This window comes from Acomys minous, assembly GCF_964271855.1.
Source record: "Acomys minous genome assembly, chromosome: 10".
Taxonomy (NCBI): Eukaryota; Metazoa; Chordata; class Mammalia; order Rodentia; family Muridae; genus Acomys; species Acomys minous.
The window spans coordinates 8,161,393-8,185,627 of record NC_140491.1 but is presented as its reverse complement, the minus strand read 5'-3'; the positions used below and the strand labels follow the sequence as shown (position 1 = coordinate 8,185,627).

The window sequence follows — 24,235 nt, the reverse complement described above, 5'->3', positions numbered from 1 at the left end:
GAGGTTGCATTGTAAGGGCAGTTTGTAGTCCTTGTGGAGGCATGGTAAGACCACACCTATAAAAAGAAAAAAAAAGACCACACCTATAAAGTGAGACACAAAAGTAGAAGAGGGACGTTAGGAAGAGAATGGGACAAGTAGGCGGGTGGAGGTGGGTGACACTAGAGGACGGGGGATGGATATGGCCAAAGCCCATTATATATAGGGATGAAAATGTCACAAGGAAACCCATTGCTTTGACCAAAAGCAGATGCTTAAAGCCACAGCAAGTGAAAGAAATAAATAAGTACATAAAGACAGCATGTGCGACAGCAGCTCAAAAGTAACACAATGAAATTGTGGCACAGATTGTTCAAAAACTGTTAGATAGGGCATCGCTCCTGAGGTCAAGTCTCATTTCAGTCAAGTTTACAATTCTCACAAGGCCTTTGATGCAAGGAAGGAAGGGGGGGGGGTGAAGCAAGCCTAGGATGTAGAGGACTCTTAAAGTGACATCACTAGCAAGAGTCCATTCACCTGTCTTGTGACATTTCATAAAAATTTGAGTGAGGTGACTCCTAAGGAAAACAGATTAACTGAAGGCCTGATGCCCTGTGGTGGGGCGGGGCAGTGGGAAGTTCTGACTGTTTGATCCCGAACACGCACTTGGGAGCTTTACTCCATCACAACCATGTGATGATGAACTTCAGTCAAATGTAGTTATTATCAACAGTATCCATTCTCCACATCCATGGACTCTACAGCCCAAGGGCCGACCAACCAGACGTGCAAATGTTCAAGAAAGACACCAAATCTGTGCTGAGCATTTGCACTTTCTTCTTGTTGCTCCCTAAAATAGTACAGGTTGAGAGTAATCTATATGGCATTGATCTTGCCTTAGGTCGAATCAATGACTTACAGTGTAAAGAGGGTGTACGTGTGCAGAGAGATATATGGAGAATTTGAGCATCTACACATATTGTTATATCACAGGAGCTAGTTCCCTCCCCAGCTCCACTGTACCCATGCCAATTAGCTGATGTCTACTCCTCTTCCCCCCCCCCCCCAGCTATCTCTTTGATCCAGTCCAAGTGCCCTCCCCTGGTTTTGTCAACGAAGTAAACAACTGCAAGTTGGAAGAGGATGACACTGTCAGACTAAAAGGCACCCACACCAGTGAGGTGGAGGCGCCCAGGAATGCCTTACATGGTGGTGGCCTGAGCAACCCAGAGAGCAGAGGCAGGACAACTGGTCTACCTCGTCAAGGACCACTCCCCCACGAGGACTCAGAAGAGAGACACTGCGTGGAGAAGCATGGCATTGTCAATGGTATCAGCCCCACTGGCACTCTGCAGCCTGTCAGGAGTTCCAGGCCCCACCAGGTTGACAGTGGCTCCTGGGCCAACAGCCCCTGGACAGGAACCATAAACAGCGCTCGCCCTGCTCAACCCTTCCTTGAAGGAGAGGATGGCAGGAAGCAAAGTGGCATGCTGCCCACCTTGGAAGGGACCCAGATGGTAGGACACGGAGACTGCAGGGCCCCTGCTGAGGCCTTGGCAGTGGCAGACCACATCCTACACATACCAGCCCCAGATTACCCCCAGCTCTGGAGCCCCACAGTAGGCAACGGAGACCCTGAAGAAAAGGATTGTCTTTTTGAAAACCACTCTGAGGTGGGACCCCTGCCGGGAACTCACCCCACGGGGAGCGAGCAGGGTTTGAATGTGCCCTTCTCCCTGAGAAGAAGCTGGGACTCACTGAATGAGGAGGCGGTGACCACAGATGTTCTGAACGTCTACTTTAGAGAGGAGGGTCCCACTCACTCTACGCCAGTGGTTGGTTCTGGAAATGCGCCGGAAGACCCTCATGCCCACAATGGGGATGCGGATGGGGTTGTGGACGCTGAAGTGGCAGAAGCCCTTGCAGCTTTAGAGGCTGCTACCGCAGGAGAAGATGGAGATGATGCGTATTAGGGGAGGGGCGAGGTGAGGCGAGTGAACCGCAGTCCCAGGGAGCAGACAAAGAGAAGCATGTGACCGCTCTGCCAGCATGCCCGGGGCAGCCTTACCGGCTGGACCATTTGTTTACATCTGTTATCTTCCCATTGCCAGTACCTGTGCCACGCTGGCTTGTTGTATACAGCGTCCCTCCGTGTAGCTGGACCCTGAACGCATTCGGAATGCTAGAATCTAAGTAAGAGTGGGGCTTCGTGTCCCCGCCCATAACAAACGCAGAAGCTAAGCAGCTTGCATGCTGGCCCTGGAAGCTCCCCTAGGACATCTGTCCAGATGTGCTTGAGAAAGCCCTGACATCCCCACACTTGATCCCAGGGGCACACAAACACGGGCCATTCTGTTTGAATGTATTTCTTTTACCTTGTTTTTGAGAGCCAAATATTTCACCCACCATAGAAAGGGTAACTATCCACTTAAAGTGCCTACTGTGTGCCAGAATTCAACTGCAGGGACAGTCACCCAGGGAACTACTAACCACTTGTTGGACATCAGGTTAAGCTCAGTGTCCTTCAGAGTGGAGCAGACTTGACCAGTGAACAAATGGTTAGTCCCTTAGCTGTGCTATGAAAAACACCCTGACCTTAACGTGTTTTGTTTTTTTTTTACACTATTACTTTTTAATCTCCTTTGGGATACGGGAGGCTGGCCAAAATACTTCTTAAAAGTAGCATCATGTTTTAGTTTCGAGTTCGTGAGTGTTTCGGAACGGCAGCGCCATTTATGGAGGGGTTTGTGTCGTTAAATGTATGGTTCTCATTAAAGCATCCCAGCACATGTGTCTCCCTGTCTTGTCGCAAAGCTGGGTACAATAGTCCCAGACAGAATCAGTGACCGTTGGTGTTTCCTTCAGTTTACACAGGTAGACATTCATTTGCCTTAATGAAAAGGGAAGGGCCAGAGATGGCACGCCCTCTGTGTTAAGGTGGGATAGTCCAACCTTCCACTTACACCAGGTTGGTTAGCACCTGATCGCTCGGCTGCAACTAGCCGGATAGAAAAGAAAATAGAAACCATCAATCAAGCTGTGCGCTTGAGTCTCCCAAATCAACTTGGGATATAATTCCTGAGGGCAGGAGAGAGTGGACATTGGTTGTGAGGTGTGCAGCCTACAGTCTCTGCCACATCAAAACTCCCAAACCCGAACGCTTGTGGTACAACTAGCTGGTTGGCAAGAGACCCAAGGATGGCACTCACGCTGAGTGTGGTACAGACGACCCTTGAGCCTTTGGTCCAGGAGAAGGAAGTCTGGACAATCTACGGCCACCCTAACATCTGTCACATCTCCAAAGTGAACACAAAGAGGAAATTCCGATAGGGCGTGGGAAACGAGGGGATTGGTAGAGACAAGGCTTTCTTTGTCTCAGAGGCGCCCACCTGCACTGCATGTGCACATTAGAAACAGCTGCTGAGTTCCCCCACGCTGGCCGCTCTCTCAAGCTGTAAGGACTCTTTTTTTTTTTTTTTCAAAAAGCTGCTTTGAGGAGATTTGGCAGACAGCAAGGGTTCCAACCTTTCTTGTAAAACATTCCTGGTCCCAGTCACCTTTGCCCCCACATTCAGGCTTCACCAGAGGACCTCAGAGGGGGCTCGGAACTTTGAGTCTGAAAATGATTCCCCACGCCGGGTGGCTGCTTCTATGAATTGGTCCGACAGCTGCCAGCAACCTGCTCTGTGTAGTGTGTTCTTGGTGGCACCTAATCAGGAGAATGATGCTGAAGAGAAGATGCCCTTTCAAACATTCTGAGCATTTTTCAAGCACAGGTATACACAGTGTGGGGTACCAACTGAGACGGGGCCCTGACATCACAGGTCTCTATAACCCTTAGCCAGTTGTGGCGTGTGGGATTTGCAATGTTAAATCTCGATTTTGGTTTTTTTGTTTGTTTGTTTGGTTGGTTGGTTGGTTTTTTGTTTTTGTTTTTAAACATTATTAAATGTGTGAGTGTGTGTTTGCATGCATGTGTGCTTGCGTGCCTGTGTGCATGTGTGCATGCCTGAGCATTGCCTGCATATGGAGACCAGAAGACAAATGGTGACGTGTAGCAATCAGTTCTCCTCTCCTACTAGATGGAACGCATCAGGGAACTCAGAGCATCAGCGTTGGCAGCAAGCGCCTTGCTGGCGGAGCCATCCTGCTAGCCCAAGATTATTTTATTTATATATTTATATACTCCTTTCTTTTTAAAATTTACTTATTATTCACTTTACATCCCAATTATATACTGCTTTCTTGAGCTAAGACTTACATTTAATTTTCACTGGTAGAAAATGAGCCAACCTATATATATATATGAAATGAGTTGTTATATCTTGGTGGCCAAGGCGAATAGTTGTTATAGTTGGCAAGGCAGGCCCTCAAAAAAATGAAGAGAATTTAGGTGTCTCGAGTGCCACATCTCTTTTGTCTATGCTCAGTGAATGACGCCACCTGTCATCTCCTATCTCCCTTTGGGCCTCTCCCATCAGTACATCCTTTCAGCTTGAGGGAGATGTCAGTCCTGGGAAACATTATGTGCAGAAGGAAGCAGCAAGTGTGAGAGGATGAGCAAAGATCCCGTGATAGCAGGAGAGACAGTCTCTCTCCCGGACTTGAGCTTTGTTCTCACCAAAGGTACTCCTATTTGTACAAATCCTTCTTTAAAAGAATGTTTTTTAAATTCATATATATATGAATTTAACACACACACACACACACACACACACACACACACACACACATACATCTTTTTTTTTTTTTTGAGACAGGGTGTCCCTACATAGTCCTTGTCTGTCATGGAAATCACCTTGCAGACCAGGATGGCTTCGAACCCACAGATCAACCTGCCTCTGCCTTCCAAGTGCTAGGGCTGAAGTCGGGTGCCACCACACCCAGCTTGTTTGCAATATATCTTGAACAAACCCCAGGCAGGCCCTTGTATCACTCAAACCCCACAAAACATCCCCTTCCACCTACACATCTCTCTCTCTCTCTCTCTCTCTCTCTCTCTCTCTCTCTCTCTCTCTCTCTCTTTTAAATAACCCACTGAATCCAGTTAGTGCTGGCTGCACATGCATGGGTGTAGAGCTATCCACTGGAGAATGGGCAGTTTTCAAGTGGCCACACCCCCAAAAGAAAAATGGCGGTCTACCAGCAGCCATCACCTGCCAATAGCTCCTCAGCTAGGGATGGGGTTCCACGAACCTTCTCCTGTCCACCCTGGAACGTCGACTGGCTTCATCTTGCACACGACTTTCGGTGGAAAAGAGAATTCTCCCTCTCTGGTTTTATTTCACCTTTTCTCTAGATTAAAGTCGTCCATTTAACGGTATTCTATTATAGTGATGTGGACAAGCACACGAGAGCCAACATTTGCTTATGGTAAATGCTTTTCCTGATTATGGGAAAATAAGCTTTTATTTTTGGCTTTTTGAGACAGTCTCATGTCTCATGGAGCCCAGGCTGGCCTCAAATTGACTGTGTAGCTGCAGCTTGTTGTGAACTGCTAATCCTTCTGCCTCTACCTCCTGAGTGCAAGGATTTGGGGGTGTGTCATGTGTGTATTTATGTACTGAGATGTAAGTGTCTCCCATGGGGAAAGCTCCAGGAGAAAGCCATCTTCTGAAGCTCACTAGCCTGTGCAAACAAACAACAACAACAAAAACCCACCGCTGACTGTCAGCCGGGATGCTGATGGAAGCTGAGACAGTTGCCTATTAAAGTCAGGCCCCTTGAAGTCACCCATCTGCTGTCCTTCCCACTAAAGTGACTACCAAACAGGGGCCATCATCCAAGCTCTAAGATCAGGTACGGCACCAAGTTCAGTCTTTGCTGGGTGACAGAAGAAGCACTCTGCCCGTGGCTTGAGGAGGCGTCAGTCAAGACAGCTGTGAATGAAGACCGTGGGGCTCATGTCCCCGTGATACCCATGTGTGCTGCAGCCTGGAGGAGCACAGGCCCACAAGAACCAGAACTGGGCTTCCTGAAAGCAATTCACCCGGCACGGTTCTGCTCTGTTTGAACCAGGCTTTCTGGTGAGCTGGGGAAGGGTGGGTGTAGGGGAACACCGAGGCCTTACTCACCTGAGGGAGGGGATCCCAAACTCAGTCCTTCCAAGCCAACATTCAGGCCAAGCTATGGGGCACTTAGTGACCTCAGCTTTCCGTCTTCTTGAATTTAATCTTTAAAATCCTGAGGAAGGAAAAGCAAAGGACATACCCTTTGAGGAGCCTCCCACTTGCCTCTGTCTTGATTCCAGATATGGAGAAAGTACCCTGGGCTGACCCTTTACCGAACACTGCAGCCAAGAGTCATAGTCCCAGGTGTCCAGAAGTCCAGGGCTCTTGCCCAGAAACACACACACACACACACACACACACACACACACACACACACACACACATGATTTAGTCACACTGCCCCTGGAGTCCCATGTCTCCTGCTATGAACCATAGGTTTAAATTTCTTCCTCTTCCTGAACCTCTTTTCTTGTCACTAAAGTGGAGACCATTCCTATTTTCCGGCTTGAGAATGATGCTCTCCAGCTGCCATGTGCCCTGGAAGCATGCACAATGCTTGCCTTTAAAAGGAACGAGAGGGAAGAAAACAGATTTCTAGACCTCAGAACTTAGAAACTTGCTAGACCTTGAGTTGGTGGGCCCTAGCATCTACATTGTTGATGTGGGCAGGTCCCCAGCCCTGCCTAGCAACACTGAGGTGGTGACAGCGGCAGTAGCCACCTTGTTGATGCGGGAGCCACCTTGTTGACCTCACACTGATCATCAAGAACAAATACTATACACTCACCTCTACATAGGCATATTATAAATAAATGTCTTTTTCTGACATGAGTTCTACTTCATAGAGCAAGAGGAAGAGGAAGCAATAATGAAATTATCAGAGTTGAATATTTCCTTCCCACATCACTGAGATTTGTGAAACCTACTTAAGAAATGACTGGTTTAGAAGACCAATCAGATTTATAAAAAGTGCTCTGTAAATAAAAACAACAGGGATAATATTGACAGAATATACAGCATCTGTATACGTGTGTGAGCCCTGCAGCTTGAACACAAACATAATTGAAAACACACACCCAACGCCAGCCACCTGTCACTGCCACTGTTCCGTCACTGGGGCTGCAAGGGAATAGTTACGATGAGACTAGATTGACATGTGACCTAAAGGCCAGGAAATGGATAGAGAATTTCACTTATTTCCTTTATCAAATCTGCACATTCCAAACCCAGATGAGGGGACTATTGAGGGAGTGGACTCCTCTAATTAGAGTGCTCAGCTAGAACCTTGCTTCTTTGTACCCACGACTCCTCCAGAGGAAGACTATCTACATCCCAGCACCCATGTCAGTGCTGCGACTCCTCCAGAGGAAGACTACCCACATCCCAGCACCCATGTCAGTGCCTCAACTCCTCCAGAGGAAGACTACCCACATCCCAGCACCCATGTCAGTGCTGCGACTCCTCCAGAGGAAGACTACCCACATCCCAGCACCCATGTCAGTGCCGCGACTCCTCCAGAGGAAGACTACTCACATCCCAGCACCCACGTCAGTGCCGCGACTCCTCCAGAGGAAGACTACTCACATCCCAGCACCCATGTCAGTGCCACTCATGACCAATGTAACTCCAGCTCCAGGGAATCTGACTCCGTCTTTTGGCTTCCAGCTTTCACTGGCTCATGCAAACACATGGCAGACACACAGACACATATACACAGTAGACACATCGTGCATACATAAACATAAATTAAAATAAATCTAAAACAAAGAAAGGAGAATCGTGACGCTTTGAAAGCAAAATGATAAGATGAATATGTCATTTTAAAATAGTAACTTACTAGCTAGGCAAGATGGTACACATCTATAATCCAAACTCTCAAGAGGATGAGGCAGAAAGGTTGTGAGTTCAAGTCCAGCCTCAGTTATGTATAAGATGGTGTCTCAAATGCAAGGAAGCAAGCAAGGAAGTAAGGAAGGACAGGCAGACAGGAGAAAGGGAAAACGAAAAGTCTGGGTTTGCAGCTCAGTGAGTACAGTGCTTGCCTAGTGTATGCAAAGCCCAAATAAAAACAAGCCTGTGGTGCACACTTACTGACACCAGCACTCAATAGGCTAAAACAGGAAAGGTCAAAAATTCAAGGTCAGGTCTGGAGAGATGGCTCAGCATTTAAAAGCATATACTGGTTTTCTCTAGGTCCCAAGTGTGGTTCTCAGCATACACGACAGGCAGCTCACAACTGTCAAACTGTAGATCCCAGGGATCTGATGCCTTCATGGGAAACTGCACTCACATGTGCACATACCCACATACAAGTACACACATATACAAATAATTTAAAGGTAAATATTTTTTAAAATTCAAGGTCATCCTCAACTACATGGCTAGTTTCAGGCCAGACTGAGCTTATATGACATCCTGTCTCAAAAAAAAGGAAAAGAAAGAGAGGGAGGGAGAGAAGAAAGACAGAGAGACAGAAAGAGATAGGGAGGGAGGGAGGGAGGGAGGGAGGGAAGAGGGGAGAGAGAAAATCTCAGAAAAATAAATTTGATCTCCAGGTTATATCTATTCTTTTCTATCTTTCAATATATTCCTGAAGCTATAGAGAAGGATGTGTGTGGACCTCAGACATCTATGTAAGAAGGACGCCTCAGGTTCAAGAGAGCTGAACTGTGATCTGGGGCCAGCTGAGATGTTCTCCCTGACTAAACTGTTGATGACTGAAGAGCAACAAAAGGCCTAAATTATGAATTTGAAAATCCATGAGATCCAGACTCAAAGATTTTCATGACATCAGCCATAATCCAGGTGACAATCTAGCAAAATATAGCATTATAGTTGACTACAGATTGTTTATTTATTTATAGCAAGATGAGATAACTATATAGACAATACTTCGAAAATAATTTGCTGAGGTAGACGGTTATTGATTGGATTACTGACTGAAATCCTCCTCATCAACAGTCTGTGAGCAAATCCTGCCAGTGCACATTGGGATCCACTTCCCCAGCCTTGTCAACCTGTAAAGCAGAGGTGATGGCCAGGCCTCCCTCTGTCCCATGAGACCACTCTGAGACACAAAGTGCATCTCACCTGCCCAACTCCAGGAAAACCATCACCATTAGCTGTCATCGGCCACTCAGCTAAGGTCACCGGCTCACTTTCACAAGTCCCACTCGACATCTTCTTAGTGACTACATCTAAACTGCTATGCACTGAAGCTCTCTGAACCACTTCTGGTATTTATCTCTGAAGTGATAAAGCCTTTCCCGCCTGCATCAACTGTCACCTAACATTGAAAGTGCAACACAGAGGCGCTTACTTTGAACATATTTTATCCTCCTTTATTCCATCCCTTACTTTCGCACACATGGGAGTCCATGCCCACCTACACTGGTCACATTGCCCTTGAAGTGAGTAGCTCATTAAAACAGATCATTCCTTTTTCATAATGTAATCGTGTCGAGGGCTGGTGGGACATTAGGAGGTCATTAGGTTGTGGAAGCCCCACTCTCACGAGCTGACTATTTCTCAAGTGACTGCGCATCAGGGTCTTGACACAGGAGAGAACTGGGTCCTGCAGGGCTGCGTCAGTTACCCCGAGAGCAGGCTTGCATGCAGCAAGGTCACCCTGGAGTTTTGCCTCATCGGCTCCGCATCTCCCTTCACCACTCTCACGCACCCTCCTGCTATAGAGATGACGCACACGCCATGTCACAGTGAACATTGAATGTGGCTGCCAAGCCCAGTCACCCTCCCAAACCTGGAGCCAAGGAAAAAGAAGGCTTTTATGCTTTTAAAGTAGTCAACCCCAAGTATTGTATTTATAGCCACACAAAACACACCAACAGCCACTGAAGTGGCAGTGCCTCCTGGGAGTAGACGGGGAGATGATGGCCGACACCGTGAATTTGCATGCACTGTTTTACCCCCTGAAAACCCGTGGGAGGATCCCTGCAGCAAGCTGACTGGCTAGGCTAATGGAATCGGTGATCTCTGGGTTGAGTAAGAGACCCCAACTCAGCCAACGATGTAAAGAGCAATGGAAGACTCTCAACATTAACATGCATGCACACAGTATGGGAGCATACAACACACAGGCAACACACACACACACACACACACACACACACACACACACACGCATGTATCCAAACCACACATACACATGCAAAGGTAAGTAAACAAATAAATCCACTGAGAGAACAGTGGCTCAGTGAAATGGTGAGCCTCAATGAACCCAAGGGCATGGTCCCCAACACACCACGAGTGGTAATGCTAAGGCTCAGCAAAGGACAAGCTATCTCTCCGAGTACCAATTACTTACAATAGCCACACCATTTCCATGACAAAATTTATGTCCTACAGCTTCCTCCAGAATTCACCACAGTCATTCCTGCCTTCACCCAGTGTAAGTAACGCCTTCAGGAGCACAGGTGTCCACATACAATAAAGAAGCATTTGATGGAAAAAAGATAGATTGACAGGGTTGGAAAAAATGAGGGAAAAAACCAAATTTGATCTTTTATTCTCACTTAATGGCTAGTGATATACTTTAAAGGTTTATTCGTTCTACAAACACACTGTGGGGACTGCACACCAATGCCTGAAAGACCATCCCACCCTGCAGTTCCTATATCCAACCAGAAGAGGGAGGCAAAGTGCCAGCCCTGCACAAGGTGGAGCCTCAGAGTCAAACTTTTGCTACAAAGTTACAAGTTGTGGGGAATCGCAATTGTAAGCCCCCAAATGCTTCCGTTTTTGCACTGTAAAGTTTTGGATAGAGTGAGTCTGGCCAGCAAGACAGACTTGAAAAAGGAATGCAGACGCTTTGAGCAGCTCCCCTCTGAAACCACAGAATCTCTGGAACCCAGGTACAGAGAGCATTGAACAAGGCATCCAGGTTGGCCATGGTTTGCCACATCTCCAACACTGAGAAGTGTGAATGCTGAACAATGCCCGTCACCTCTCATGTGTGTTACACGCATACCCAAAAAGTCTGATTCAAAACAAAGTATCCCCCCCCCCAGTATCCCCTTTTAACAATGAAGTGAGAATCCAGTATGTTCCCTGGGGCACACAGTCCGGGTTTCTAGTTTTCATGGGGCAAAAATTATGCCAGCTTTCCCATTCCCTCGGCCTACACAGTAGTACACGGCAAACACTCACAAAGAGTGAAGCTTACTGAGTATTCATTTGAAACTTTTAGCCTGCATAGAAAGACGAGCTGGGAGTGTGGGCAGTGAGTGACAAATGCCTGTGTTCCAAATGAATCCCATAAACACTGGGGGGCGGGGTGGGGGGAGGGATAGGCACCAAGGGAGCTGACCCAAGGGACCAGTTTTTGTGACCACCCAAAGTCTGAAAGCAAACAAAGCTGAGCACGGTACCTTGTTCTGTTAGTAAAGGTGGCTCTCCCCGGGGAATTTTCAACTATGTGTACGCCTGCGTTGAACAAGTACTTAAAATTATTATATCGTAAGAGCAGTGTTTCCTACAAAGTTAAAATTAACTGACGGCTAAAATGAATACTATGGGGCAAATCTGGGGTCAAGAGCATCGTGCGGACCTGGGCTCTTAACATTCAGAAGCACACAGATGCGCACCTAGACCTGAGTTACCATACAGAGGACAGAGGCTGGGACACCCAGTATCCATGAGCACAGCCTATGTCCTTATTCTTAAAAAAAATTAATTAAAAAAAATCATTCCTCAGTGAAATGACTTAAGGCTTCTTAGATAAGTAATTGGCCCTAAGACTGGGGCAAGGAGCATTAAATAAGAAGAGCCTTGGGGGGGGGCAGAGGGGGGAGGAAGAAGAGCCTGGAGCATCTTCTGAGGCCAGAAAGTAATAAAGGGTTAGAAAAGATGAGTTGCCAGGCAGTTGTGGCGCACACCTTTAATCCCAGCATTTGGGAGGCGGAGGCAGGCGGATGTCTGAGAGTTCGAGGCCAGCCTGGTCTACAAAGCAAGTCCAGGACAGCCAAGACTACACAGAGAAACTCTGTCTCGAAAAACAAAAACAAAAACAAAAAGAAAAGGAGGGTCAGAGGAGTATGTGGAAAGAAAAGAAGGAAAAAGAGGAAGCCACCTCAAAGGACAATGACAGCAGCCTGAAAGAGCTTTCATTACAGGAGCCATCTCCTAGGGAATGGAGCTGTACTCTCTGCCCTGCCTCCTCCCCCTCCCCACCCCCAAACAAAACACAGAAGCCCAAGTTGATAGTGAAATCCCAACTCCTAGAACAGGACTCATGTGACCGTACATGAGCCAGAATCATTGCAAATGTAATCAAGGTAAGATGAGTCCTTATGATGGATTGCAATGAGCCCTAAGCCCAAGGGCAGATGGCCTTATAAGGAGAAAAAGGATGGACACACAGAGATCATCTCAGGATCATCAGTGACATAACCTCAAACAAAGAAATGCTAAGAACTTTCTAGCAACTATCTGAAGTTAGGAAGGAGGCATGAACCACCTCCCTTGGAGCGTCCAATGGACCTAACCCTGGAAAATACTTGTTTTCGGGCTCTGGCCTCCTGGCCTAAAATTGCCTTCCGTTGCCCGAGTCACAGTGCTCCTGCTAACCTGTTGATGGGCGTCCTTGGGAAGCCAAGGCCAATGGATGGTAAAACTATCAGATGAAAATTTAAGCACAGGTAAACTACTGGCCTAGTCTCCAAGTATCTCTTCTTTACAGAGGTAAAAATAGTAACTTTACCATAGTGAAACCTGCTGGGTACGTCAACCAAGTGATTGACTGGAGATCACGACCTGACACATGTCAACTCCACGTTCCCTCACATGAAGCATGGGGAAAAACACACATCATCACCCAGGTAGCATCCTTCCCAGTACACAAGAAATAGCGACCCAGCCCAGATTGAAGGACACTGTTTACTGAGCAGCTTACTGTAAAGTGTCATGGCCATGACACTAGACTAGCGAGCAGTCTAAGGAGACGCAACAACTCAACACAATGGGGTATATTAGGGCAAAGGCCTAGACTGCAGTTCTGGTTTACCCATTTTGGACCAATGATGATTTCTTAATCCTGATCACATTCGTATGGTGATATAAGAGGTTGATGAACATTAAAGACAACAGAGTGAAGGGTACATACAAACACCATACTATATTTATTTCCCTGTCCAAAATTATCCCTAGATCAAGGAAGAAAAGTTAGGGGGTAGAGGTGCTATGAATGGGGAAATCCAATGAGGACCAGCCTAATGGCCACTCAATGAGCCAAGACTTATTAAGAAGCTGGGCCTGTGAGATGTAGTTCATTCAAGCACACTGGTTTAATGCTTTTATTTTTAACTCTGCTTTGGTAGTACAAAATTCATAAAAAGTACAAACCGGACAAGTTAAAAATACATTCGACAGGAAACAGTGAGAATTTTCCTTTACAAAATTTTTTTTACATCGAGGTGGCAACCGACTCATTCGTCACACCAAGAAGCCATCCATCGTTAGTGTTGCGGACAGTGAGCTTGTCTCGGAGCCCCAATCCTTCTGAGGGACGAGGACGAAGGAGGGACCCACAAAAGCCAACCATGCTGGGAACACTCAGAGTTCTCACCAGACAGTACGAACCAGTCCAGGGCTTGTGCTAAAAGTATCGAATGCTTAACTTTTGGCATCTCTGAAAGCCAGTCCACTCAACTGCTCAAGTATTAGAAAATGTTTAAAATGTACTCTTGGTATATAAATACAATCTTAAATATCTTTGCTTATCCTTTTGTTTTGTTTTGTTTTTTATTGCTATAGAAAGTGCTCGAGATTGAATAAAATTAAAAAATAATTAAAGCTGAAGAATATCTTACACACATACTAGCCCATTACCATTTAAAAGGACGTTATGGTTTCTTATGCAAAATGTATGCCTTTTTGTTTCATTAAAAAATATTGGCTTAGCTACAGAAATATTACTCCACTAACACACACTCTACTTCCTGGACCACAGTGAACCTGGCACCCACACTGGCCTTCCCTGCTTTGTAGACACAACACATGGCAGCGTGCGTTCCCATCAAACTGCACCTACCACCCACATAAGATGTTAGGGGAAAAAAAGTCAATTTGTTTCCAGAAACAGAATCAAGTACACATATCGACAGAAAATACCCTGGGGTATATTTTTACAACAATCTTTTTTTTTTTCTATTTTATTTTTGTGGAGACAAAGTTAAAAAAGAAGAAGAACAGAAACACACCCTTTGTCTTTGAAATAAGTGAAGTACTCAATGCATCATCACACCAATGGAAGCAGGCCATAGAGCGCGCCTCACCTCCATCCCAGACCTATACAAACACCACCTCTGCTTCTGTGCGCTTCCAGGTGTCTTACAGAACAAGGCTAAGAGAGAGCCCCACAGGGCAAGAAGCCGAGGGTACCAGGAAAGCGCTCTGCCACTGAGCTATATCCTAGCCCTTTGCACTTTCTTTGTTTTGAGATAAGAGTCTGGCTCGGTCACCTAGGCTGTCCCCTGAACTGTCTCTGTAGCCTACAGGCCTTGAACTTGCAATCTTCCTAATGACTGAGAAGTAGTTACAAGAGGAACCACGGGACCCTGAGTGAACCCTGCAGAGGTCTCAGCAGGGGTCTATTTGCATAAGAAAGGAGTGCTTGCTTTCGCTGGCTGGTTGTCAAAACAAAACAAAACTTTTTATAGTGACTTTAAACCATTTTCCCTTTTACTCAAGTAGACTGAATGAGAACTATTTAGTAAGTTAAATTAAAAAAATAAAAGGTAGTGACAGAAGAATGACAGGGGTGGGCTGGTAGCAGCGGGAGTCAATGCTGAATTCTTGGTCCAGGAATCTGAAGTCTAGAGTGTTCTGTGCTTCCTTCTGTTTCCTCATCTCCTGGGGGACCAACTTCTGAGCGGCTCCACCAGATGTTGCCAAGGCCCTTTTGCAGGCGAGAGTCCTCTGTAACAGCCCAAGTGTGTATATGAAGGTCAAAATGCGATCTGTGGCTCGGGTAACAGACATGAACATACAGGAAAGGTCAGGCTGTAAACAGTGTTCACAAGGCTGTGATTCCGAGGGAGGAGCCTCTTGTGTACAGAACAGCCCAGAATGGGCCACTGGGAACCGCGGTGGCTGGGGACGGTCTGCAAGGGTAAGAGAATGACTTCTTTCCTTCTAAGAAACTGACTGAAATTTTCATCAGACCTTTTAAGCGTCTTTCAGAGCAAACTGGATTCTGTGTTCAACATAACAAAAATATTCCCTTTTGGCTTTGATCTGCATGCCCATTGACTTCATGATACAAACTTGTATAAAATATATAAAAATATTCCCTAGGCAACTTCGTATCTTGCAAGGTCGGAGTCTCTTGGAACTCTTCAAGAAAAGCCACTGCTGCAAGACAAAACAACAAAGTAACGCTGTAACAAAAGGGAACCATGCCATGCTGACGCGCCTGTGATGGCCCCTCCTAACCCCAGCTGACCCCATGCCACTTAGCCCTTCTCCTATGACGCCTTCCCTTTTTTTTTTTTTTTTTTTTTTTTTGGTTTTTCAAGACAAGGTTTCACTGTGTAGCCTTGGCAGTCTTGGACTCACAGAGATCCGCCTGCCTCTGCCTCTGCCTCCCTAGTGCTGGGATTAGAGGCATGCGCCACCATGCCTGGCTTACGTCTTCCTTCCTGAATTCAGTCTGAGAATATTTTAAGTGCCACCCATGCAAAGCAGTTCTCAACCCCTGGGTCACGACAAAAAAGACCATGAGAAAACATAGATGGTTACCTTATGATTCAGAACAGTAGCTAAACTACAGTTATTAAGTAGTAACAAAATAACTTATGGCTGGGGGTCACACAGCATGAGGAACTGTATTAAGGATTGTAGCGTTTCACATAAGCCCCGAGGGCAGCAGACACGCCTGCAGTCAGCGCTTCACTTCTCCAGGAACACGGGGTCTTAAGCCCCCTGCCTCTGCTGTCACATCACCTGCTGCAGAGTGACGACCTCAGTCACTCTTATAAAATAGCTTTCAATGTCCCAAATATCCCCTGTAATGGACAGCTTATGCCTTTTCATTCTCCTGAAGACTGAGAGCGCTCAGGACATGACTGACATCCAAAAGATGTCATTGTATACCGAAACGTGCAGAAATGTGAAGGACTACCAAAAGTTCGCTGCCAAGTCTCTGTTTAAGAACAGACTATTTGCTGGGTGTAGTGGTACACGCCTTTAATCCCAGCACATGGACACTGTGAGTTCGAGGCCAGCCTGGCTTACAAAGAAAGTTCCAGGACAGCTAAGGCTACACAGAGAAACCCTGTCTCGAAAAACAAACAAGGCAAAGAAAACAAAATAAGCAAAGAGCATACTATTATAAGCCAGGCGTGGGGGACACGACACACAGAAGTATAATCCTAGCTAGAGGCAGAGGAAGAGGGGGACAGGGGGATCCCAAGCTTGAGGCCAGTGTGGGCTACACAGTGAATAAGACCAAACCCGGCAGCTTAATGAGACACAATAAAAGGTAAAAAGAGGATTTGGGGTAGAGAGAGCATTTGCCTAGCATGTGCAAGGCCCTTCAAGATAGGTACTCTAAGATTATCTGCTATTTTAAAATATATTTATTTTTGTTTTATACATATGCCTGAACATACATTTGTGTACAGGGTGCATAGCTGGTGCCCATGGAGGCCAGAAGAGGGTGTTAGACACCCTGAACTGAAGTTAAGGATGGATGGACATGAGCCATCTTCTCACGGCTGGCTCCTCTCTGGGCCTGTGGTCCAGAAGATGCTGAGATCTGAACCCAGGTCCTCTCCAAGAGCATTAGAGGGCTCTTTGCCGCTGAGCAGTCTCTCCAGGCTCCAAGACTAACACTTTCTATTTCTCGGCCATTCATGGTGATCATAGTGACTTATGATGGAGAGGAGAGAGGAGATCGATTTCCCGAAGAAGGTAAATTGGATCAAGGACCATTCCTCACCTCGGCTAAAATGGGCATGAAATACTCTCCACTAAGCCAACACAAGCCAAGCTTTCAGTTCTAATGAAGCAAGTGACGCATTCATGGAGCTGAGGCTTGGGTTTGTATGTGGGATGACCAATGTCCAGGCTGAGGCTTGGGTTTGTATGTGGGATGACCAATGGCCAGGCTGAGGCTGCTTTCAGGAAGGGGGCAGTAAATACTTCACAGAGCAGCACAGAAAACGCTGTTCCCCTGTGTGGTAGAGAAGAGTAAAAATGTTCCCCAAAGAGTTAAAACTATGTTAGATTTTTTAGGACATTACCTAGAAACTATGTATTGGGTGGTTTTTATGGCTCCTCTTTGAGTGATGTTTTTGTATCCAGAAAAGTAACAAAGCCAGGGACAATGAGGTCAGGCCTGGAATGCAACATTTCATCAGAGGAAGAGGGTGTGGTGGCTCCGGCTTGTAAATTCCAGGGGTCAGGAAGATGAGGCAGGAGGATTGCCACAAATTCGAGGACAGCCTGGGCCATAAAGAGCTTGTCTTGGATAGAAAAAAAGAAAGAAAGAAAGGAAAGGAAGAAAGAAAGAAAGAAAGAGAGAGAGAAAGAAAGAAAGAAAGAAAGAAAGAAAGAAAGAAAGAAAAATCACTCCAACCAAGAATTTGTCATTTAAGGAATCATACAGTAGAGCCCACTGCCCTTGGGATGGACACTCAAGACCCACATTAGGCCAACAAGAGGTTAAGAACCAGAGGCCTCGATTCAAACCTAAATCCTTAGTCCCAGCTGTCAGAAGTTAGCCACTCTTGGTTGGCATCTCCAGCAGGGAGCCAGGGTTTGACCTACACTGACGGATACTCAGTGGCTATCACTGAGCAGTCAGCAGCTGCCGGCAGATCAGCATCCAGTTCTCGGCTCCAAACCATCATGTTAGCATTCTTCAACAGCTGCCTCCATAGCTGATTTAAAAAACTGCCCTGTGCACTGTTATCTCTGAGCAAGGATGTGGAAAATCCAAGCTGCTGCTTAGAGACCTCGGAAACTATGCGGCAGCAGAGAGAAGACACCTTCACAGAAGCCCTTTCAATCTGGTCTTTGCTCACTACAAGGCAGATATGAGTTTCCATGTAAACACCTGTCTCATCAGAATAACAGTTTGGGGGGAGGGGGAAGACAGCACACCCTCACAGATGTGGTCTGCCTGTGTTCCAGAAGCCGCATGTAGCTCTATCCAACAACAGCTGTGGATGGTCCGACACAAAACCATACATTTCCATAAGCATCAAGCCCGTGTATTTTGTCTTGTTTTTGGTAACTCAGTTATGAGCTGTGTTGCCAACAACATGCAGTGTAAAAACATTGGCTTGCGAATGCTCAAGAGTGGCCTACTATCAGTGAGCAAAATGTGGTACCTAAAATGTACAGACTGCATTCAGTATGTTTTAACAACACTGAAGTATTTAGTTTATTGGGAAGGGACTGGATCTCTACTGACAAAGAAAGCCACTCTGAACTGGTATGTCCTTACCACTCCAAACCAGTGCTAAAATTTGCCTTCCACACTGGCCAACAGATCAGAGCCTCATGTGGGGGGCACAGAAGTCACAAAAGCCCAACAGGAATGGACAGAGGGCTGAGGGAGGAAACGTGCCCAAGCCTCACTCCCAGGGCCCACCAGCAGAAAGCCCCACCGTACCACAGAGGCTGCCTCTCTCTGTGGGGCAACACGGTGATGACGGATTTAGACAAATAGATGCTCAACTTGGAAGAGATTAAAGTAAGATTTTGTTGCACTGAAAACAAGTCAGAATCCCAAACATAACACTTCCTCCCATAAAACAAGAGGGGTAGGAAGGATGAAGAACTTAAATCGCTAAGGATGTATCTGCAGAAAAGAAAAAGGTCACCAGCGCTTCTCTGAAATTTGTAGCTTATATACTATCTTAGCTATAAAGACAGAATAATGCCACCGTCAAAGAATAAGGCGTAGCTCACTGAATTAAGCCCCCATTCATGGAAATTCTCTCTAGTGGCTGGACAGGAAGGAAGCTAACAAGACCAGCTGCCAACACCGTCTTCAGACTCCTGTTTGTGATCTACAACCAAGATAATTGGTCGGAGCCCACCCTTACATTCCCGCCATGTCTAGATTACACTACCAAGATCTCTGTCAGCGAGACTCCCTGTGTGTCAGCCTCCATCTCTCTTCACCTCGGAACCAGTGGCACAAAAACCGGCTTGTAGTCAGACATGGTGACACGTGCTGATAATCCCAGTGCCGCCTGGGACTCTGTGTGTCTGTCTGTCTGTCTGTCTCTCTGTCTGTCTGTCTGTCTGTCTGTCTGTCTGTCTGTCTGTCTGTCTCTCTCTCTCTCTCTCTCTCTCTCTCTCTCTCTCTCTCTCTCTCTCTCTCTCTCTCTCTCACAGGATCTTACTGTGTTCCAGGCAGGGCCCAGAACTCACTATATATACCAGACTGGCCTTTAAATCACAGAGATTCACTTGCCTCTGCCTGATAAGTGCTGACATACACCACCATGGCCAGCCTAAATCAGACATTTTTCATGTTTACTGACCACTGTATTTTCAATAACACACAAAACTCATATTTTGATGAGGGGTTTTAATAACTAAAGCCTGAACTCTTAAATACCAACAGTGAGCAAGTATTTCTATACAGATCAGGTAGGGGCAGAGGATAAAAGCACTTAGAGATTTTTTTCCATTCAAAATTGAAATACTTAAACAAACAAACAAAAACCTAACATAGACAGTAGTGAATACTCTCACAAATTCTATTCCCTTCTTTTCTGAACGATGTCCAGGAGAACTCAAGCAGTGACGGGGCCAGAGCTACTGATGTTTTGATGGATCTGGGAAGCTGGAGGTTGCCCTGAACTAGGTTATACGCTAGTCGCAAGGCATGTACCTAGCAACACTGGCTCACTCAAGTGACGAGAACTGGACACTTAGGCTTTACCAGCCCTTGGGAAAGTAAGGCTGGGGGTGAATTTCTGCCACTGATGTCTAGTGCAGCTCTTTCTCTGGAGAAATGAAGACTGAACAGTCCTGAGTCTCGGCTCACCTGACGCCAGACCCCACTGAGCTACTGCAGAGTGACATGACTCCATAGCATCACCTCAGCAGCTTAGCCATGGCATCCTTGTGTCTTGTGAGCTGGAAGGCAGCCACCTTCAGTTAGCACCTAATTAACAGTGAGATAAGGTTGTATTTAGCCTAGCTTCTCTGAGCCTAGAGCACAAATGTAACAGGATGAAATCAAGGAGGTCGGAGGACAACTTGTGGCCCTTCATTCTCTCTTCCACAATGTGAGATCACTGAGTATCGAACTCAGGCCTTTAGGCTTGGCAGTATGCACCTTTACCTACTGAGCCATCTCTCCAGTACTGCTTAGTTTTTCAGATTCTGTACTATAGTGTGAACACCTGAAACTTGAACTACTCTTAAAAAAATAAAACAAAAAACCCATTTTGAGTCTTATAGGTTTCACTTTGGTGCATTTGGATTTCAGATTTTCAGAATAACACTTAGCTGTTCAGTACCAAGAAACACTGTGACAGGATTGTTTTCCCTCCTTGATAAATAGGAGCTGAGGCAGCGACAGTGGCATTTGTCTAAGAGAGCAGCTAATGAGTAAGAGATGAGAATTAGTTCCAGAGCTCCTGTGTGGTTGGTAGACACTACATGTCCTGTGAGAGAGAGCAGGCGCCAAACTTTACCTTGGCTCCTTCATATTTGGAGATGTCAAAGTATCATGGTACAGATTATGAAAATAAAAGTGCTGGCTGCAACTATCAATACCATCTTCTAATTAAAGACAGAGAACATCTAAAGCATCTTGTTGTCTGCTCCCCTTGCCCCCTGACCCAAGGTCTGTCTTTAGGTCTGAGCCTCTGATGTGCAGTCTATGACGAGCAGCAGAGCAGATACTACAGCCCTGCTTTTCTATGTCTTCTCAGAGGGCCGCCAGGGCTAGAGTGTGTTGTCTTCCACACTGCCCAGGCCAGCACACAGCAAGTTTGAGTCTAGCCTGGGCTACATGACTGAGACAGCTGCATGAGTGATGGTGATGCACACCGGCAATACCAGTTCCTGAAAGGCTGAGGCAGGAGGATCAATGGGAATTCAAATGGAGCTTAAGTCACATAGTAAGTACCAGGCCAGTCAAGGCTGCACAGCAAGACCCTCCATCATAAAGTCAAACAGGCTTTAAAAAAAAAAAAAAAGAAGACTAAAGCAATTTGCTTACAATCATCAGTAGTTAACCAACACAGTTTAAAGTAAATCTATATAGTTCAAAATCAATCTTTTAATCATCAAAGTAAATTACCCAGATATAGTACTTTTTGGTTTTGGTTTTTTTCAAGACAGAATTTCTCTGTGTAGTGCTGGCTGACTGTCCTGGACTTGCTTTGTAGACTAGGCTGGCCTCAAAATCATAGAGATCCATCTGCTTTCAATAAAAAAAAGAAAGAAAGAAAAGAAAGGAAAAGAAAAGGAAGAAAAAGAAGTCTCTATTGGGGAGGGGGTAGAGGGCAGGGTGAGAGTCTTCAGAATATATGATACACATGTGTGAAGTTCTCAGAGAACAAATTCAATTAATAAAAGTTAAAATAGAAGTGCCTAATAATTGACTTGTTTTAACTTTAAAATTCTACTGTAAAACTAGTAGAAGAAAACATAGGAGCAAAACTCCATAACACAGTCTAGGCAGTGACCCCAAGAATCACACCCAAAAAAGCAAGAGCAGGCAAATGAGGTTGCATAACACTGAAGCTTCCACATAGGCAAGGGAACAGCAAAGTGAAGGCACAACTTACAGAATGAGGGAAATATTATATATAAAATATTAAAAATTATTGAAATAAAAGTATAATGCCCACCACAGCTTGGGTCCCAGAACCCTGGCTAGGGCTGGTGAGGGAATGAAGGACAGATACACAGACAAATGCACAGTGGTGAATATACATATATAATATATATGTGTATACACACACACACATATATATATACACATATGGTAGATAATATGTAGAATATACAACTCAGCAGCAAGAAAATAAAAATAAAACAAAGCACCTCAGTCTAATTTCTAAATGGGATGAAAGCCGATTAAAAATGTGTGAAATGTTGCACAACTTTCTAAGTCAGCGTTTTCAGTTAGAGGCAATCAGGAACTGGGGCAGGGAGACCACAGCTCATGGACCAGAACATGCGAGCTACATCGTTTTCATAAAAAGCCAGCAACCAGTGACAATGAAGACAAGGCTGTGGCATCTGGAGACTGAAAGCAATTCCATTTATTTAGCTTTGAAGAACAAAAGCTTATTCTTCTAAGAGAAAATCAAAACACATTTTCTGTGAGAAAAAAAAAGAAAAGAAACCATTTGACAGCATTGCCAAAATAGACCAGGCAGAGTGTTAGCCAGAATAAGCTACAAAAAGGAGTTCAGGCCACAGGGGCAGGGAGGGGATAGCCAGGGAGGGAGAGGACAAACAGGTTTTGTTCTTAAAAGAGAAGAGAGAGAGAGAGAGAGAGAGAGAGAGAGGGGGGGGGGGGGGGCCCTGCTCCAGCTGATGTGTTTCATCTAGAACACGTGATGGTCCCTCAGTAGCTATAAGGGTCAGAGCCCAAGGACCTCCGTGGACACCAAGAGCTGTGGGTGTCCGGTCCTCAGTATAAGAAGGCACAGTATTTGCATACCACCTGCACATGTCCTCCTGTAATTTCTAAATCATCTCTAGATTACTCATAATGGCAAATGCAAGTAAATGCTATGTAAATAGTTATCATACTGCACTGTTCAGGGGATGGTGGCATGTTAAGACAGGTGTACATGTGAGGACAGACAGAGGACTTGTAAAGATTTTCATCTGGATATTGAATTAACCCAAAAATGCAGAGTCGGTGGATATAGTAGACTTCACCAAGCATAGATTCTATTAAAAACAAGAAAGAAAAAGACGGAGGGAAGGAGGGAAGTAGGAAGGGAGAGAGGGAGGGGGTAGCAGGGAGGGAGAACCCAACAAATAAGTGATTCTATAGCAACTTAAGGCACTGCAATAAAACAGCTTGAAAATTCCAATCTGAACGAAACACCTTTGAGGGGAAAACAAATACAACTTCAAAGATTGAATTCAACTATATAAAAACAGGTCAGCCTTTTGTAAAGTGTGTATTTCCCTCTCTCTGAGACAGGGTGTCATTGCCTATCCCTGGCTGACCTAGAGCACACTGTAATAGAGTGGGCTGGCCAAGGACTCACACAGATCTGCCTCCTCAGTGCTGGGGAATAAGGCGAGGGCCATCACACCAGCCATTGCTACACTGTATGGTGAATCTTCTGGGCCATCACACCAGCCTGTTGCTACACTGAATGGTGAATCTTCCAATTGAGTCCAGACGCAGAGATTTCAGCCCAGGTGAAAACTTTCAGGTCTTCTTGATTGAAAGTCAACTCAAATCAGCTGTCCCAAGAGTACTTTCTTCAGAAATGTTAGAAAATTGTAACAAATCTGTGATATTTTAAATGTCAATCACTATTGCTCCCTTCTTTTTCTCAGTCCGTACTCTGTATAATTCAGCACAGACACAACCTGTGACAAATGAAACCAGGTCATCTGTGGGTCCCACCTGAACCTCCACCAATGTCCTCATAATTGCAAACAAGTTGTTTAAACTCTACTGAAGAACTGCACTTGCAAATTGATTCCACAAATTATAAATCCTCAATTATTATTCTGTCTGCTTTAGATTTTTTAATTTCCATAATTAAAATTTTTTTTCTTTTTCTTTTCTTTTTTTGTTTTTCGAGACAGGATTTCTTAGCCCTTAGCTGTCCTGGACTTGCCTTGTAAACCAGGCTGGCCTCGAACTAACAGTGATCCTACCTCTGCCTCCCAAGTGCTGGGATTATAGCCATGCACCACTGCACCCAGCAATATTTTTTTTTAATTTCAAAATTAACTACAGTAAATTGGAGTCTCAGAGAATATGTTTCCTTCTTAAGGCCACTAGGTGAATTTCACTGATTTCGACAGCATACCACAGTACAGCCATCTTCCATTGAGAGCTAACGTGATACCAGATACTTAGCACTTGCCTTGAATCAATGCATTAAGATCTTTACTTCATACAAAAAGGAGGAACGGGCAGCTAAGGAATATGTATTTCTAAATGGGCTCACACTGGTGGGTGTGCCTTCTGATAGAATCCAATTATGTATTCCTGGCATGTGTCTGAGTGCTTTGAAGAGAATATCAAATTGTAAACCAGTTCCGTG

At 45.5% G+C, this 24,235-nt stretch overlaps 2 protein-coding genes and 1 long non-coding RNA gene across 7 annotated transcripts in view; 2 read left to right on the top strand and 1 right to left on the bottom strand.

The window, feature by feature from the left end:
* The window catches only part of PGCKA1 (PDCD10 and GCKIII kinases associated 1), a 71,754-nt gene extending 68,986 nt beyond the window's left edge, over window positions 1–2,768 (top strand). For all 3 annotated transcript variants that reach the window (XM_084799098.1, XM_084799099.1, XM_084799100.1), the window contains one exon: window positions 1,049–2,768. In XM_084799098.1, the coding sequence (XP_084655224.1) occupies window positions 1,049–1,952 (904 nt within the window). In that variant the 3' untranslated portion in view covers window positions 1,953–2,768. The remainder of the gene's footprint in view (window positions 1–1,048) is intronic.
* RELL1 (RELT like 1) overlaps window positions 1–24,235 on the bottom strand; it is a 98,173-nt gene that overhangs the window by 29,191 nt on the left and 44,747 nt on the right. The window contains exon 7 of one of the 3 annotated variants that reach the window (XM_084799101.1): window positions 13,287–15,359. The exons of 1 other annotated variant lie outside the window; for it this stretch is intronic. The gene's annotated coding sequence lies outside the window, so the exon portion shown is untranslated. Of the gene's footprint in view, window positions 1–13,286; window positions 15,360–24,235 lie in introns of those variants that run through there. One more of the 3 variants, XM_084799102.1, reaches the window with a different exon arrangement.
* On the top strand, window positions 15,367–21,438 carry LOC311607429. The gene is made up of 2 exons (XR_014782595.1): window positions 15,367–17,041; window positions 17,082–21,438. It is a non-coding gene; the product is annotated as an uncharacterized lncRNA (long non-coding RNA).